At 37.0% G+C, this 19,195-nt stretch overlaps 1 protein-coding gene across 5 annotated transcripts in view; it reads left to right on the top strand.

Annotated features, from left to right (window-relative positions):
* PTBP2 (polypyrimidine tract binding protein 2) overlaps positions 1–15,160 on the top strand; it is a 53,717-nt gene extending 38,557 nt beyond the window's left edge. For 2 of the 5 annotated variants that reach the window (XM_010160549.1, XM_010160552.1), the window contains 7 exons: positions 3,027–3,222; positions 10,583–10,722; positions 12,170–12,203; positions 12,655–12,747; positions 13,125–13,341; positions 13,438–13,515; positions 13,665–15,160. In XM_010160549.1, coding sequence (XP_010158851.1) covers positions 3,027–3,222; positions 10,583–10,722; positions 12,170–12,203; positions 12,655–12,747; positions 13,125–13,341; positions 13,438–13,515; positions 13,665–13,794 — 888 coding nt within the window. In that variant the 3' untranslated portion in view covers positions 13,795–15,160. Of the gene's footprint in view, positions 1–3,026; positions 3,223–10,567; positions 10,723–12,169; positions 12,204–12,654; positions 12,748–13,124; positions 13,342–13,437; positions 13,516–13,661 lie in introns of all 5 variants that reach the window. The other 3 variants (XM_010160548.1, XM_010160550.1, XM_010160551.1) reach the window with 3 other exon arrangements.
* The last annotated feature ends 4,035 nt before the right edge of the window (positions 15,161–19,195 follow it).

Below are 19,195 nucleotides of genomic sequence, written 5' to 3' on the forward strand. Positions count from 1 at the left end.
GTTTTCCCTTCATAAAAACAGTAAGTAGCTGTAGAAGAACTTGTATGGATGATAGTGTGTTTGCACTGTGGAGTTGGTCATGCACAGGAGTGCACTGTGGAGTTGAGGTAACTGTGTCAGTTCAGGCACATGCCTCTCTCCTTGGGTTGTGTCCGTCTGAATTGAGAAAGGGATTTTTGTTCTTTTTACCACCAGGTGGTTTTTTTGGTTTTTGATCTGTTGCAAAGGAACCTTTCCTGGAGTGTGACTACAGTGCTCATTAAGAGTGTGTCTCCTTCCTTTTCATTTCAGGATGTTCTTTCATACTGTCTGTGTCCCAGCTACGGGGGATTTATCTTGTGCAGTATTCTTTTGTATGTACTTTTGATGACTTTGAATTTATCAGAAAGAGGAGTTTTTTCAGTCTAAGTTTTAGTTACTTATGTGACTTCCTTTTCACATTGACTACTTTGGAAACTACAGGCACAGGTGTATTTTGGTTTGCTACTTTCTGAGACTAAAAGATTTCTGTCAACTTCACAGCCTTCTGCCAGCCACAAATCAGTGTGTCTACAGACTCCACACAGATGTATAATATGAATCTTGAAATTCATAAAACGCAAAATATGTTTTAAAGGCATAGAGCTTTGTGTCATGGTCCTGTGATTTGGACAGGGTTAAATGATATTGCATTTTGGTCTCATTCCTACCTGTTTTACTTCATTATTTGAAGTTATTTCCTTGATGGCAATGGTGTTGTCTTTGACAATAAGTACTCGCTGGCTGCATAAACCGGACCCACCTTTCATCCATATCTTAGTGGGTTTTAGAAGGTAAGAAGTCTTCTAAAAGTGATGACTGATTTTCAGTATTTGCTTTTTTAAATGTAAGTTCTCAGACAAGGCTTTTTTTCAAAATACCATTAGGAATCTTGGGTTCTGCTTTGCCGCTGTGTGTAAAAGCGAAGAAATTCTGTATTCTGTAATGGTGATGCCCACCACCACCCCAAAAATAAACCCTCAGCTTGTATTCTATGAGTCAGGGCAGTAGATTTTGCTTTGCAAATACTGGATTTAAGCACTGCTTAAGCTGACTTTCAAGCACAGGAATTTCCATTTAATTGCTAAATACTTGTTGAGACAGCGTCTAGGTTGTCAGGTTTCTATACTTTTTAAAAATTATTTTATTTTCCCATTATTTGGAAGCTGTAATAATACTGACTGACTTATTCTTGTACACCGACTGCTAATGGTGGTAATTATTTTAGGTGATTTCATGAGCCCTGGAGATGTCAGCTGTGATAATACGTTTTTTAGGAAGGGACAGCCCAGACCTAGCAGAGGGGTGTCTGCAGGATGTTGATTTTCCAGATGCATCACTGTATGAAAATAACTATGTTGCTTCCATACCCAGCAGGCACACTAGGTTCATGCAGTGCTTAACTCAAAATAGTAAGTCCTGCCAGAGCTTGAATGTGTTGGAAAGCGTACTGCAGATGTAACCAGGCTTGCTGTGCAAGAGCTAGCTGAGATCCAGAAGTGGTACATTTCAGTCAGCATTAATCAAGAGAAACAAAAGACCTGAGTTTTTTGTATTTGCAAATGTGATTTATTAGTTCTTTTCACCATATATGTATATATAAGGTAGCTTTTATATTTAACATAATGACTTGAATGAATGGATTGATTTTTAAGATGAGCTCTATCTTCACTTCCTAACACTTCTTTAGAATATCAACCAATTTAGTTACAGAAGTTTCCACTTTTTTAATCTCATATTTAGCTATTTGTGCTTTGCATGAAAGGAAGGTATGCCCAAAATGTAAACGGAATAAAATCCAGGTATATTAGTTTGCCTGCTATATAATGAAGATAGGCAAAACATATAATTAGGCCTTTTCAGGTGAATTTCACACATGAAATTCACTTTTCATGTTAATTTCACTGTTAATAGGCATACTTTCAGAACTAACAATTAATTGTAAAAATAGGAGTTTTTCTTAAAAAATTAGTTAGTAACATTAGGTTAGCAGATAAAGTTGCTTTTCTTTAAATTTTGACACTAATTACCTTTTAAGGGGAGCAGAAAAGCATGCAGGAACAATGTAAATATTCTACTTTAACAGATAGCTGTCTTAACATGGTATTTAAGTCTAGTTTTAAAATATTTTTTCCTTTATAACTTTGTGTAAAAGAGTACTTGTGTGGTTTTTTTTCTTTGAGAAATTTATTTGGCGTTATTAATTAGTCTGAATATAGTGAATTAACCAGCTGTAACATTTAAATTTGACTGCATTAAAGTGTCTCTTCCCAATTTGCATAAACAGTGTTTAGGTAAGAGAAGCAAACATCAAGCTTCCTGGAATCATGTTAAGAGGGGTTAATGCATTTTAATCTTAATTAGTTTTAAGCTAGATAGTAAGATGGATGGTGAGGCCATACCTCGAGTACCGTGTTCAGTTTGGGGCCCCTCACTACAAGAAAGACATTGAGGTCTTGGAGCGTGTCCAGAGAAGGGCCACAAAACTGGTGAAGGGTCTGGAGAATATGTCTTATGAGGAGCGACTGAGGGAACTGGGCTTGTTGAGCCTTGAGAAGAGGAGGCTGAGAGGAGACCTGATCACTGCCTACAACTCCCTGAAAGGAGGTTGTGGAGAAGCGGGTGTTGGTCTCTTCTCCCTAATGACAGATGATCGGACGAGGGGGCATGGACTCAAGCTGCGCCAGGGGAGGTTTAGATTGGATGTAAGGAAGAAGTTCTTCACCGAAAGGGTTATCACGCACTGGAACAGGCTGCCCAGGGAGGTGGTGGAGTCACCATCCCTGGATGTGTTTAAGAGACGGGTGGATGAGGTGCTGAGAGATATGGTTTAGTGGTGGACAGGTACGGTTGGACTGGATGATCTCTAAGGTCTTTTCCAACCCAGTGATTCTATGGATAAATATCTATACACTGACTTTTTTAAAAAAAAACACAAAACCAAAGAAACAAACTGTGATACCAGCCTGTATTGTGTATTTTTAAAATACATTGACTCCCTTTTCTAGGCCTTAGATGGTCAAAATATTTATAATGCTTGCTGTACCCTACGGATTGATTTTTCCAAATTGGTGAATTTGAATGTCAAGTACAACAACGATAAAAGCAGGGACTACACTCGTCCTGACCTTCCATCTGGGGATGGACAGCCAGCGCTGGACCCAGCTATTGCCGCAGCATTTGCAAAGGAGACCTCACTTCTAGGTATGATTCTGACATTGTTCTTTTGGATTGCAAAGTCCTTTGATGAAAGTGTTGATTAATCTTTCTAACAATTTAATTTGTGATAGCGTCTAAAGGCCCATTCAAGGTTCAGTATATATTGTGATCTGAATCGTAGTAACACAATTATATTGTCTGTAGAAGTCCTGTATAGCTGAATGAGAGAATGCATGACAAAATGAGACATGCACAAAGTATAAGGAGAAGTCAAGTCAGGTTTTATTCCCAAATCTGTCCTTCCCTCTTTCTTACGTTGTTGTCAGCTGCAACTGCCCGCTTTGCCCACCCTGCCATCCAGGTTTGTAACAGACTTAGTCGTGTGCCTGTCTCATTCATGCTAATGCTTATTTGTAGTATCAGATTATGAAAATAACATTTTATTGGTTTCCTTCAGTGAGGAAAGATGATGCTCTTTGCCTAAAAAAAAAAAAAGTGTGCTAGTCTGGTTTCTGTAAATAAAGAAAATCTGTAGTTGCACTTCTAGTGCTGTGGTAGATGAGTTCTAATACCCTGTCATCTTGTGAGTTCATCAGAAGTAGGTGAAATGCTCTAAGAAAGATACTGATGAATGGATCTTCTGGTTATTAGCAAAATAATTAATGCATGGCTTTGGGAGAAATTTGGGGTTTTTTTGGGTTTTTTTGGTAATTTATCACAGTTCATTGCCTAAGTTTTGCTTCTACTTCTGCCAAGTTGCTGTTCTTTGAGAACACCTTTCACTCTTCAAAATTTAAAATTTAAAAATTTATGTGCTTAGACATAAGCTCATGACATTGATAAAACCAGTTATATTAGGCTGTGGTTATTGTTCTTACCACTTAGTCTTTCTTCTCTTTTTTTCTTTCCTAATTCCAAATTTTCTTTAAAAGAAAAATGAAGAACAACATAGATTTCATGCCCCCTTATTTGTACAGGATGTGACACCTTGGAGTAAGTCAGAATTAATGTAGTGGAGGGTCCTCAGCTTCCTTTGTTACAGGGGTTAGAAGGCATGTAGTGAATAACTCAAGCCCAGGTAAAGGGTGAATATTGTAGCTAAGGCTGCTGAATACTATGCTGCATCTGCCCTTTTCCAAAATTAGATTACTTGAAGGATACACTTTGTATCTAATTGCAAATTACACACACACCATTCCCCAAAGTTGTGGCATGCTTGACTTTAGATCCTTCAGTATGACTTGCAAAATGGTGTAATCACTTGTAGTTGCAGTAGAAGTTTTGGAAACTAAAAAATACCATAAGAATCTAAAGTCTCTGAAGACCGTGTAACTGAAGTTTATTTTCTTTTCCCTTATAACTTCCCATCATTAAAAAATTGCTCTTTCACTTCAGGGTTTGACAGGGAAGATGAATGAGTGTTTGTGAAGAAGTTTGACGTCATAGAGATGAGTGCTGTAGAAACGCTCTTGAGGCAGTTAATTGTTTTGTCAGCAGGTAACGACTAGAACAGAGACATGGGGCTGCAGTATGAGTATTAAGGAGACAAAACCAAAGTGCTTATTAATAGTATCAGACCCATCATATCAGGTGTAGTAAGGCAGGGATTTAGGAGAGGAAAGAGTTAAAGAGTCCTGATTTGTAAAACAGTGCTAAGTGCAGCATTACTCATGTAACTCTTAATTCTGAGGTTTTCCTGAATCCTGAGAACTTGCTTTCCAGTCTCAGGCTAACATATTTCTTTATATAAAATGCTTATAGTATCCATCAAGTTAACAGGTTTAATTTCTTGGCACAGTGGAATCACACTCTGAGGATGCTTTGATCATTCCATCACTTTGAATACATTTAATAATTGGGGTTACTATACTTGTTATAGTTATCCAAGTGGCTAGCTTTAGCAGACTTGATGTTCCAGTGTTTTAGGATTGAAAGTAACTTAGATGCTTTTCTAATTTTTGTCTACAAAACTACGTAAGTTTTCTAACCTTTTTATTTTAATCAGACTATTCTTTTGTGTATTTTAAAGTGTTTTGCTAGTAAAATTATGAAGTTGACAGTCATATTCGTTAATTAAATATTTTAATTCTCACTTTTTGCCTGGACCTCTTTAAATGCACTGTTTTTCCAAACAGCAGGAAAATAAAAGTTACACGATGTGAGTTACGTTACTTTCATTGCAGCTGTGAAGCATTCTCAGAGCATTAGTGAAGTCAGTCATGTTTATTTTGATTAGTGTAGATTATATACAATGTGTGGGGTTTTTTTTTTTCCCTCTGTAAAAACATTCATTGTTTTGAAAGAGACTTACAGGAGCTGGGTACCTTTTCTAACTGCTTGTGGACAGTTGGGTGAGCTTGGTATATTGTCACTGTAACTCTGCATCATCTGTCAAATGGGGATGCTGATACGCTAATTTTGGTTTTGTTTGGGTTTTTTTCCCTAGTTGCCTTTTTTGTTTTTACAGAATTTGAGCTCTGCAGCTGAAAAACTCTACAAAAAGGCTCCATAGTACTGTTGGTGCCCTAACCATTTGGATAGTTGTCAAAATGGGAGCGATGCTTGTTTGAATAGGGAAGTTCCCATCCTGGGCTGCTTACTGTGCAAAAAGGCACAAAATATAAGTGACATAAATAAGAAAGAACAAAGGATAGAAAAAACTCCAAAGCCTAAGCAGATGCTAGTGCATGGAATTTGTAACTGCATTTTCTTCAGATGCTCAAAAGGAGAAGGGTGAGAACTCCTAGAAGTTCAGAGTTATAAGATGGAGGTTGGCAAACTATGATGTGTGAAATGTGGCAGAATGATAGATAACAGCATCCTTCCTCCTGCTTCTTTCTTTTATATTAATACCTTGTCCTTTAGTTTGCTGTAGAATTTTTAGTTCTGTAATGTCAGATAACGTATCCTCAGAGTGTACTAAGTCGGTTAGTGTCTGCAGTGCCTTATTCACAGATGGTGCCCAAAGGGCATGTTTCTCCATGAAGGAGTGGAGCTCCATTTTGAGCTTAATGTGGTGCTCTTCAGGTTCTTTGTGTTCTCAAAAAGAATACTGTATGTTGAACCTGTGGCATCCTTGTTAAAATTCTTGCTGTAGCTATTCTCTGACATGGACATAATGAGATCACGAACAGAAAATGTGGTAGGGACGCAGTTCTGACTTCACTATTGTATGCTGGATAGCTGTACAACTTGGGTGCCTTTTTGTCATTGGTGTTTAAGACTATGCTTTAATTCATATGTAGGTTGTGAGGTTTAGTCTTCACATAATTTTGTGAGTTGAGTTTTAGGGAAAAGATGTGAGTCTCTAGTCTGAGTGTTTAAATATGCATTAATACTAAACCATTACATACCTCAGTTTCCTTCTGGGTGGAATTAACCCTTCTCTCCAGTAAATAACTTCATGATATAGTGTAGTAACATTTGCAGCTTCAGAAGCTGTTATGCAGAGATTTTAAAAGGACCTGCTATCTCCCCCAAACCCATTCGGGCTAAGTATAAGAAGCAGGCCAGTAACAAGTATTAAAAGATGGTGGTTACTTGATATAAAACCACTAAGGTTTATAACAGGTCTGCGGACTAAAATCCAGTTCTCAGTTGCAGTTATGCACATACTGCAACTAAGGTGATTACTGCTACTGCCCATGGCTTTCACACATAATATACGTGGTATGTTTTCAGTATAGCTGAAAATGGCACTACTGAGTTGCATTTCAGAAGTAATGCTAAAAGATACACTGAGGGGGAATAAATAACATGACATGCTGTGATTAAACTCCATTGAGGAAAAAGACCTCAAAAGGCTAGGACAAAGGTGTATGACATTTGTATGTTTTCATTAATATCCAGAAAAAGTAAAAACCTGTTATCTGTAATTGTTGGAAGCTAAAATAAAGCTGGTGACAAAGATTCCCAATACCAGTTTATGATGTTGACAAAATCTGAAACTAGGAATGTTAGCTAAGTCCTCAAATCTTAGTGTGTTGCGTTACGATTATTAGTTATCATGCAAGTTGTTCTTCTATTTATAAAAAAATTTTGGCTTACTTAAATCAGAATGGCAAATCGGAGCGCAGGGGAGACCTACAGAACAAGAATTGTGTTTTCTGTGGGTTTGTAATTTGACCTTTTTAAGAAATGAGGTCTATGTGTGCTATGTAATTGGTTAGAAATGTATCGATCAAATAGATGATCCTAGCCCACATGCATCATTACTCATTTGTCTACTACATCCTCAGCTGTGATAAAATAAGGTGTCAGAAATCTTTGAGACTCTAAACTGGCCGTCTTTTCAATGAGTTTATTTTTCGAAAGGAGAAAATCAATAATGGACAGAATGAACTGGTTTCAAATGAATTATCAGAACCAGATGGTTGATTTTTTTCCTTTTTTTTTTTTTTTTTTACCTCACATACGAAAGAGTGATATACCTTCACCCTGCCCTCCTGCCACCTCCCCCACCCAAAAAAGTCACAGGAAATCTTTGTCTCAAAAAAACCCCTTCAGATAAACAGCAACTGCATTACACTGAAGCAGAACAAACAAAAAAATTTTAAATAAGAAATACATACAGTTGCAAATACTAATATGCAATAATACTTTAACTTCAATTTAGATATTTGTTTAATAATATTTCAGCTTGAAATATGTTCTTGTGTTTAGGGCTCCCACAGCTTGATCACTTGCTGTCATTGCTGGCTTTCTTTATTAGCACTTTCCACTAATAACATTTCTTAAGACTCTTATTACTATTTCAAAGAATAATAATTGAAAATGTTTTTGTATGAATGGTGTTGAATTCATCTGTTTTTAATTTCTTCAGTGGGACCAAAGAATATCCTGTAGAGGGTGATGCTATGAAGAATTTTGGCTTTAAAAGTTTGACTTACTCAGCGATGCTCTGCCTAAGTATGGAAAGAGCCATAAAAACTTCGCTAGTTATCTTTAGATTCCTTTATCCCTAAACATGCTGGACTGGCTTAAAGCTGCTAAGGTTAGGGAGAGGTGCCTAGTCACAGCAGAAGATGCTCTAGTATCTTGACATTTTCTAATACCTAAATGATCGCTATTGATTTAGTATAAAATAAGTTGTTTCCCCTCAGGTGGACGTCTGTGACACCTTAATGTCATTCTTCACATTTCTGACTCTGACCTCTACAGTCACTGGGTGTAAATAAATTTGACACTCAGCATATGCCGTCCAGAGCACTCAAAAGTACATTTCCAAACATTACAATAGAATTGGATTTTTTTTTCAAGTTGTTTGAGGAGTTTAATTTGATATTCACAGGTTTTCCTGTGTATTACAGTCTGATTTGGGGTATCAAACCCCTTTCTTCCACAGGGGTGCTTTTCTTGAACGTAAAGCCGTATTCTTCAGCTTCAACCCAAGAACAAAACATGCATCGTATTTATATTATATTAATAGCAAGACAAAAATCTATGCAAGTGTATAATATTACATTTTCTCTTCACACAAAATGGATTTTAGAAACAAAATTGCTATGCTTGGACTAGCAATGGTCCACCTAATTTTCTCTGACAGCTAGTTACTTCTGTGTTCTCTGATGGAAGACCTAGCGTGGCCCTCAGAACAGATGATCGTACAGTAGCATACATGGGGTGGGAGGAGGGGCGGAGGGAGCGCTTTCCTAACCCCCAGGTCACTAGTGCTTGGCTTAAGTGATAAGTGTATTATATGTCACTTGCCTATTTAATGTAACTGGCTGGTTTTTCCATAGCATCTAATACAGTCTCAGATCTAGTAAGTGTTTTTGTATGGTGGAAGGGAGAAAGGTTGGGTTTTTTCTTCTTTTTATATATTACAGTCAAGTAGATTTTCGTTTTATCTTGTGGCATGAGAGATGGCTAGAATTGTCATTGCTCAGAACTTTCTATTCCTCTGGTTTGACCCCTGAATACTGCATTTTAAATCTTCTGAACGTTATCGAAAAGCATTCCATATCTTTAATTTCCTTTCTTAGAATACCTGAGTGTGTGTTCGTCTGTATGAGCTTTCACAGGAAATGACCACCACTATTGTGAAGTAGTGATGGATGTTCTGTTCCCTTCCAGGGGTCATTTGTCCAACCCAGCAAAAGCATGCACGCTTGCACTCCATCACCCTCTCCCCCATAAATAAAGAGTTAGAATGAAAATACAAATCTTTTCTAGGAAATTAAAAAAAAAAAAAATTGTAACCTTGTTTACTTCCCTCCTGTCCCCCCGTTTTCATACCAAATCTGGGGTTATTCTTTTTTTTATATTAATGGTTGAATATGTTTACTATTATTTGCTTAGTATTTGGGCACTGACTGAAACAGAAGAATTTATTTTCCCTTATGACTTCCTTTAAAATAAAACTTAACATGGGAAAGCAGGTAGTCTTAAGTACACAGTGTAAAGGTTATACCTAGACTGTCTACCTGGCATACTGGAAGATTGGTCAAAAGTTGTAACCTTAGCATGATCACATAAACATGAGAAATTGTGTCAAAATACTGAAATTTGAGAACCCAATTGCAGTGAAAGAAAAAAGTTATTTTTCTTTTTGATTTTTACACACTCTACTACATCAGTGTCCGTTTATTGAACTCTGTGAAATGTACAAATAAAATTTTGATCAGGTATGATAAAGCTGTTCCTATAAAAACTGTGTATAGTACCTACGTATCACAAGATCCTTGGAGTAACACACTCACCTGGCATCCCAGTGACTTGACCACGCAAAACCAGCAGGTCTCTAGGTCTGAGTTGCCTTGGCAGAACAGAAGCAAAAGGACAGCTGAAGGCTCCTTCAGGGTATTGAATTACAAAGTCCCCAGAGCATTATCAGTGGTGCTACCTTGAACGTTTAATATAGAAGACTGCCTTCTCACCTCGTTTATGCTAAGGCTCAGAGATATGTAGGCCTATTCACATGACTAACTCTAGTGTTACATGTTTAGTCTGAAGTATCAAGTTGAAGTGAGGAATGCTTCCCAAAGGGTGATGGAAAATAAGGATGTAATGATGGAGAGAGCACAATTAGTGTTTATTCTTGCTGATTTGGTCAACATTTACTTTAGACTATTTTGATGAACTAGACACTTTAGGCATTTGGGAGTACAGTGAAAACATTTTTGGTGCACAAGCTTCTTTATTTGAAGGTAAAGTACTATTTACACCTCATCACTTCTTTGAAGACTTGATCTGATTCAAAAAAAACCCCAAACCCACCACCCTTCTCTTCCTTATGTTAATTTAACAACCATTTCAGAAGCCTTTGGACAACTAGCAGTGGAATGGTCTGCTTTGTAGAGTGTTGTATGCAACACTTGTACTGATGTAAGTACTTTTTTTTTAAATGACTTGTGTGTGTTTCGTAAAATATGCTTTACTTTAAAATTAGGGCTTCCTGTTGCAGCTGTTCCAGGAGCTCTGAGTCCTTTGGCTATTCCAAATGCTGCTGCTGCAGCTGCAGCTGCTGCTGCTGGTCGTGTGGGAATGCCTGGAGTTTCAGCTGGTGGCAATACCGTCCTCCTGGTTAGCAATTTAAATGAAGAGGTCAGTGAAACAATTCTGCTTTTCTTCTTCCACTTTAGTCACACTTCATTTGTCAGTATTTTTTATTTTCTTTGCATTTGGCCTCTTACATTTGGATTTTAAGCTCAAAAGTATTTTTGCTGTTTTTTTTTTTAATAATCTCCCAAAGTTAATTTAAAAGCCATTATTGTTAAATACTTCTGTTTTCCCAGGTAGCTAACAACTTAAACTGTCCTTTGATAGTTGGCTACCTATTTTTTCCTAAGAAAAATGTGATTAACTACTGCATGTTTGATGCGAACTGAAAGCGTTATTTTTACAAAATAGCAACTATGCTTTCTTTTGCAATTATAGTCACATAAACTAGAATATTTTTTTTTCTTCTACTTGTCTGCTGTTTCATTTCATGCTTGTATCTCACATTTTAAGGTCTTAATTTATGTGAACTACTCTAACACATTTTTCTTTGAAGGTTCTCCCCAAAGATCTTGACGAGGCACTCTTCCAGTCTCTCTTAGTAATTTTTTTTCTTTGCAGTTACTCATTTGTCTTTACATAATAAAAAATGGCAGCAAAGCATTTTCACCTTAACTGTATCTTTCTTGCTAACTCTGAAATTTAAAGGGGTTTATTTCATTTTGTATTTTTACTGTCCTTTACATTTATTTTGATGGCTGTGAAAGCTGGTATGAAACGTGGGAAGTTTGTATCCGTCTAGTTGTTCCATTTTTAACTGGCCTCTCTCAATGTAAATCATTAAGCTTTTTTTTTTCTCACCTGGTACTATTGTCATCCACAGTCTTGCATGTTAAAACGTTTTAGACCAGATGCCGTTTTGAAAGATTTTCTGCCTGCATTTCATAACCAGCCATGCTTACGCAGTTAAAGTTCAAAGTTTAAAATTTCTATTGCATCCCTTTTTTTTTAATTTATTTTCATGTTGAGATGAAATGCTGTAGTTTACTCTTGATATGAATGTACTTTACCCATATTTGTCTTGGGTGACTACATTTTACTCAGTTTTTCTTGTACAGTACATAAACCAACCATTTTCTGACCAAATTCCTGCATTTCCTATGTACTGACCTATATTTTATTTTTTTTTTGTTCCCCACTTCCTTATTTTTTTTCTTCTGCATTGCTGTATTCCCTTCCCCATTTCATCCTTTTCCCTTTGTGTTCAACTTCCCTTCCTTGTCTTTACCCAAATTCCCATGCCCTTCCCTGTCTTACCCTTCTCCTCGTCTTTGTCTACATCCCCTGATTTCATTCCCTATGTTCATGCTTCTGTGCTTGAACAAAATGTTCCTCGGACCAACTTGCCCCAATTAACCGCCTTGAAACCATGATCCATGACCACCTCACCATTCTGCGGGATCCACCCTTCGTTATGGATGATCTGTTCATCTCCGCTCTAAACTCTTCTCTCTTCTTGTCTTACGCTGCTTGCTCTTCTCTCCTTCTAAAGATGGTTACGCCCCAAAGTCTGTTTACCCTCTTCGGTATGTTATTGTTAGCACTATACTTTTATTATTGATTTTATTTTGGTTGTTTTTTGGGTTTTTGTTTGTTTGTTTTTGTTTTGTTTCACCTTGATTCTTATTTGTAGCTAGCACTTTGGCTTAAAGTTGAATAGTAAATCTTTTGCTGTTTTTCTTTTGCTGTTTAAAACTCTGCATAGACACAGATTTTCTTTTAATGCATGCTGAAATATTTTTTGCATGGTCTTTAATTTAATATCATTCACATAGCTTTGAGGGTTTATCAAAAATTATTCTTTTCAAAATTCACTATTCAAAATCTTTATCTCCTTTATTCATTTGTGAGAGGGTTGAGTTTGAGTGAGTGATCATATTGGTGTCTGAATGTTCCATTGATATGTCAAAATGTATTACTTAAGTGGCTGGCTTTAAAATGAGGCTTTTCTTTTGGGTTACCTTTGACTTTGAAAAGGTGTTTATGGTGATGTGCAGCGGGTGAAGATTTTATACAATAAGAAAGACAGTGCTCTTATACAGATGGCTGACGGAAACCAGTCACAGCTGGGTAAGATCAGTTTTCTGTTTGTATTCTCATTACTCTGAGTACTTGAAATTAGGCTGTGTAAAATCAGATGAACTATGCATGTTTACATTTGTCAGTTTGTCTTGTATCCTGGTTACCCACAAGATCCAAAGTCTTACTGCATGCACTTGTATTCCAGAAGGTCTGCACAATATCCTAAATTAATTCAACAGCTAAATCACATGTGAGGGTCTTTAAATAAAACTAAATACTTTGCAGATTCTGCAGACTTAGTTCTTGATTCCAGTCTTTGAGCACATAGACTCTTTGATTTGCTTGGGTGTTTTTCTTGTTTGTGTGATGTACCATGTGCTGTTGAAAAGTAACCTTGAACTGAGTAAACATCTTGTCTGTTTCAGCCATGAGCCATCTTAATGGACAGAAAATGTATGGAAAGATTATTCGGGTTACCCTTTCTAAGCATCAGACAGTACAACTACCTCGAGAGGGACTTGATGACCAAGGGCTGACTAAAGATTTCGGTAATTCACCTCTGCATCGCTTCAAGAAACCTGGTTCAAAGAACTTTCAAAACATATTCCCTCCTTCTGCAACACTTCATCTGTCCAATATTCCGTAAGTGTTGGTTGTCAGCATCCAGTAATATTAATGTGAATCTCAACACACTGACTAATAAGTTCTTGCTTATGCTTATTTTCTTTCTGTCTGTAGACCATCTGTAGCAGAAGAGGATCTACGCACATTGTTTGCTAACACTGGAGGCACTGTGAAAGCATTCAAATTTTTTCAGTAAGTAACTTTTCTCTGTAGCTCTAAGAAAAGGCTGCCGAAGTGCGTTTTTGCAGCATGTCTTAAGGAAAAGTTCGTAGAGGATAGCAGGCATTGGGAGGGACCCCTGTAGTGTTCAAGTTCCTAATGCCATTATTTTGTTTCAGAAGAGATCACAAGATGGCACTTCTTCAGATGTCAACAGTAGAAGAAGCGATTCAGGCTTTGATTGATCTTCACAACTACAATCTGGGAGAAAATCACCATCTGAGAGTTTCTTTTTCTAAGTCAACTATTTAAAAAGGCAGATTGAAAATGAGGGTTTATTGCATTGTTTGGTATTGTCACCTATTGACTGTTCAGGAAAGTGGGGACCAGAGTTCGTCTTCTGTTGGTTTTTTTTTTAATTTTCTTTTTCATGCTGTTATCATTCCTTGGTTGTTTTGAAGAAAAACAAAATAAAAATAGTTAAAAAGCAGTGATACTAACTGCTGTTGTTCAGCTGTTTAGGTAAACTATCATTTTGTTTAAAAGATTTCAAGTTAATACCACAGTTTTTCAACTTAGTTGACGTACGTGCCTTAAAAAGGAAAACTAGTACTGCTGGTGTTGCATAACTAGTAAAAAGCGAATTTGGTTGTCTGGGGCACATTGTTACATGATAATTTAAATGTGTTTAGACAGGGGTGTGTAAAAAGGTTAAGCTTTTGTTTCTCCTGATTGATAAGATTTCATTATCTGATGGCTTGTCACTTATTTTTCTTTTTAATTGGATAAGGTTATGCTGAAAGAGTAAAATGACGTTATCTGATTTCCACTTTGCTTTGTGCTCTTTAAAAAAGGCCTTTTGTATTTCATGGTTCTGGTCTAGATTCAGTTATGAATGTAGGCATTAGTTAAAATTAACATGGTACAGAATATTAATTTCTTAAAGGACAACAAGTGACTTCTGTGACTTTGAGCCCTACTGTGTGAAGAGCATTGTGGGATCTTAACCTTTTTGTACACACTCTTGTGGGTTGTATCATATAAATGTCAGCACTAAGTAATGTCTTGTTTGTGGCTGAATATTTTTCATAGATGTTTTTGAAGTTGACATGACTTATGTGCATTTCAATATATATTGCCATCTTTAGTTTGTAATTAAGATATGGAATATGGTTGTGGATTTCTGAGCATGTACAGACTGGTCAAGCTAGTTCAGGACATGGTGCATGTATTTTTCAGTGATGAAGAAAGCTTGCTGCAAATGCTTGCAGGAAATCTTGTGGCAGTTTTCTAAAACTGACAACCAGGTGGGACCAAAGTTTATGTGCCTTTAGTCTTAATTTACCTAGCATTGTAATATTCAGTTTTAATAAATCTCTTCAAAATATTTTGTATTTAGAAATTGATCTGACTTTACTATAAACATGGCTCAGAATCTACAGATCCAGTTAATTTGAAAGCAGTTCTCTGTCAGTCTGAACTGTTACCTTGATTCTGTTTAAATGACCAATACTTTTTGAAATAGATGTACTTAGGTTTAAGAGTCATAGATTCTGTTACCTATGTAGAAAAAAAAGGTCATGTATATTTTCTATTAGTTGAGTTTATACATCTTTAGAATTGTAAAATTAAGTACAGTTTGGAAAGTGGCACAATTAAAAATTAATTTTCTAACAAAGTTGGGAGGTTTGATGGTTGTTTAATTTCATTTTGTGTGTACTCTGCTTACCTCTGTAGCATGCTCAATAAACACTTCTGTAGCTCTGTATTCACCTCTTCTGTCTTTCTCTGCTGCTTTCTATCTCTCCTCTTTTGTTTTTCACTTCTACTGTGCTTCTAAATTCATGTTTGTTCTCTGCCAGGGTGGGAAAAGCGTAATATTAAAAAAATAAATTTTATGAATTTTTACCATAAATCTGATGCTGTGAATAATACCAGCTCTTAATTTTCAGAAAGATAGTAACTTCTTTGCAGACATACGTGCGTATGAAACGTTTCCCACCCTGTTTTAACTATGGCTTTAAAGACATAACTTTTATTGTAGTTCGTTAGCTCTCTCTTTCTATCTTTTTAGTTTTTAAGCAGATTTATGCACTAATAGATTTCTCAGGTTTGCCATGCTCTCTTGCCGCAGTTTCATCTCTCATTTCTTTTGTGTCTGCTAAAGATTTTCTACTAATCATACAGTATATTCATGGGTTAAAATAACAAATTTTTTAACGTTAGGTTAGTGGACGATACCTATTCCAGACCAGGGATCGTGAAGCACGACACTGGTAGAAGCTGTCAGCGTTCAGTTCAAAGCATTTTTCTGTCACTTCTCCAGTAGAACTACTGTAGATGTACAGCTGTCAGACTTTGTGACCTGATGTCTGTTCCTTGGGTTGACTTTCAAATATATAGGTATCAGATGTTTAAAGGTCATGGTATAATAAAGGGGGCTTGCATTAGTATTCACTACAGTAAATAAAATGAATTAGTTTCTTACCTGCTTTATCACAGAAACACCTGAGATAAGTTACTCTCCAGGTGTCACAGTGATCACCAGATCTGATATGCTACTAGGATTGGATTCATCCATACAAGAAACTTTTGAATCAGCCACTTCGGCACCCAAACACATTGATGGGACTGCCCCGCAGTTGACTTGAATGGTAGTTAATGGTCTGTCTGAGCTGATCTTTTCAATTTTTCATCTACAGAGTAAGATGTCCCATATTTTTAAAAGTAAAAATGTGTCAGATTTCCTTTTGCATATCAGTACACGGGCATGTTTCAAATAGAATGTGAATTAAAACTTAGTGTTCAGTGGGTTCAGATTGTGCCAAACTATTTCCACTCTACAGCATCTGTATCAGATAGCATACAGCGATCGGCGTATTTTTGAGGTAACTTCAGATGTCTGCAGTGCTTGACTGTTTACAAACACAGAGGTTTTGTAAAGCTGTAAAATACTCATCTCTTGCTAGGCTTATCTCCTGAAAAAGGAGTTTTTATACTTTGATCACTTTGAAGAGTTTTGTGACAAAAACCTCATGGAAAAGAATATATATGTTTGATTTGTTAGAAATTCAGTAGCTTTTGCTATGAGGTTATATTTGTATCAGCCAAAACTAAAAGTAACAATAGTCATGGAAGGGTGTTTTATTAATTCAGTGAAGAAAATCACTGTCCATTTACTGATATTTGGTTGTTAATGTGGTATCTCTGCAGAAAATACAAGTTTAGTATCCTAACTGATAGAACTTTGAAAAATTTTGTCTTCCTTGAGATGGTACTGCCTTTTGTATAGTAATTTGTACATTTTTGTTGTTATAAAATGTAAATAAGTTTCTGTTGTATTTTTAGCTTTTTGGAATGTGAAAATGCAAAGCATTTTATTAAAATTTTACTACAAGTAAGGTTTATTAATAACTTCTTACACTTCATGGAATGTGAGTTTTCCAATTCCATTAGTAGAACTTTACCATATATATGATGATACTTAAAACTCAATTTCAGATTTTTACAATAATTCTAGTATTTTGACAGAAGGCACTTGCTGATTTTTTGGGGGTTTTTTGTGTGTGAATTGTTACATTTTTCTCTAATGGTGCAATGAAATTGGTTGGAGAAGTCCAAAAATGATTCTTTGATCAGGTGATATCCACTGGGAAATACAAAATACAGTAAAGTAAAACAAAACCTGATAACATTCTGACCAAAAATTGTGGCAAAACTTTGAAGTTAAGTGAATGCACTTGGAAGTATTTCTGTATATTGTGATTTAACATGTTATTAAAAGGCGCCTTTGACCTGCAGGAATAACAGCTCATATGACTATTTGTAGATCACAGTTTTTAATGTTTTATGTTAATTTTCAGTTTTATAAGGCATCATGCAGAAAAAATACCTTTGATTCTATGTGAATTGCCTTATGTTTATTACAGTATGTTACAGCATAACAGCACCAATCGGGTGTTCATCTGCAGTATTTAAGGCACTGCAGTTTCATACCCTGGTTTATTCCAGCTAATTTGTCTAATTCTTTGCTTATTTAATAAGTATTGAAGCACTGGAGAAAAAAAAAATTCTCAGTTAACAGGTACATAAATCTACTAGTTCGTCTCAGGGAATGGTTTTCCCAGTATTAAATGTTTACAGAGAGTAAGGTTTCTAGAAGATGTGATTGTGTTAGGTAGGGATGAGGCTGAAGTCTGTAGCTGTCAGAGCTTTTTCCATTCCAGAGACAAAACACCCTAAAGTTCAGCGCTTTGCCGAGGAGAACAGGTGTTCTTTAAAATAATTTGGAAATAAATGTCCCCCTCCTGTGATTGTGGCTTGTGTAGAAAGGGCTGTATAAATGGGGAATGTGGTCAAGATGGCTTTGGAAGGCAGGTTTTCCCAGGCCTTGGTCATGCAACATCTGCAGTATTTCTTGTCTTCCTGGTCTGTTGAGGAGCAGCTGCAGCTTCCCGGTGCAGTTCTCGTCCACACGGAGTAGGAGGAGAGAGATTTGATTTTTCTGAAACTGGGATTTGGCATGCTGGTTTCTTACTGGTCCTTGGTAAAGCTAGTCTGTGGGCTGCAGTAATCCTAACTGTAGAGAAGGATAGTCTCTTACAAGCTGCTCTGTTGGTCCACCATGAGCATGCTGAAACCAGTGGCAAGGTCCCTGTCTTGCTGGGCGATTACGTGGCGTGATAATGATGCTTTAGAGAATTTAACTTGGTTCGTGGTGTGGGGTTTTTTGTTTCTTTGTTTTCTTTTAATGTCAGAATTCGTTTAGAATTACCTAATCTGAGCCTCTTGAGCTTTGAAGTTTTCTGTGGTGCCTCTACACACACACGCAAGTTTGGTCTCTTTGGGATGGTAAACACAAGATGGTGAGTTCTTGCTTCACCTTAAAAAAATGTCATTTTTACTGCATGATACACCTTTGTTGTAATTCTGAGTTTACTGATGAACATGCTGCATTTGGGAGGGAATTACTATATTGGGGTTTTTTTCCTCCCTTTAAAGTTTGCAGCACATGATGTTTAAAATCTATATTCTTCATTACTTGTGAGTGCAGGCAGAAAGAACTTTTCTTCCTCAGGGAAATGTGATTTAAATGTGGATTGGGTTTAAATATCTCAAAAAAGAAAAATGTTAGCTTAAAGTAGCATTCCTGTTATGGATGAGTTCTGCATGTTTTAAGAGGTTTTAGCATGGTTTCATAAGGAAATAAGTTGCACTGTCTCCATGTGAATGTCCTTGGTGGGGGGGTGGCATGGAACAGAGGGCCCGATATGCCAACCAGACCCATCCCACAGGGAAGTCTGCTGCCTCCCTGGGGCCAGGGTTAGAGACATCACCAGGAAACTCCCTGGTCTGGTACAGCCAGGGTCATGCAGGTGGGCAGTGACGAGGTTTGTGGAGAGAAATCCAAAGGACATCAAAAGGGACTTCAGGGCACTGGGGCGATTGGTGGCAGGTTCAGGACAACAGGTAGTGTTTTCCTCACTGCCTTTAGCGGTGGGGAAGGGTACTGGAAGGAACAGGAAAGCACACCTGATCAACACGTGGCTCAGAGGCTGGTGCCAACGGTGGAATTTTGGGTTTTTGGATCATGGGGAGGTTTATACGGCACCGGGCCTGCTGGTGACAGGTGGTGTTCAGCTGTCTCAGAGGGGACAGAGCTTCCTGCCTGTAAATTGGTGTGGCTAATCGAGTGGGCTTTACACTAGGTTGG

Source organism: Eurypyga helias, unplaced genomic scaffold (genome assembly GCF_000690775.1).
Source record: "Eurypyga helias isolate BGI_N326 unplaced genomic scaffold, ASM69077v1 scaffold1631, whole genome shotgun sequence".
In the NCBI taxonomy this organism is placed as follows: domain Eukaryota; kingdom Metazoa; phylum Chordata; class Aves; order Eurypygiformes; family Eurypygidae; genus Eurypyga; species Eurypyga helias.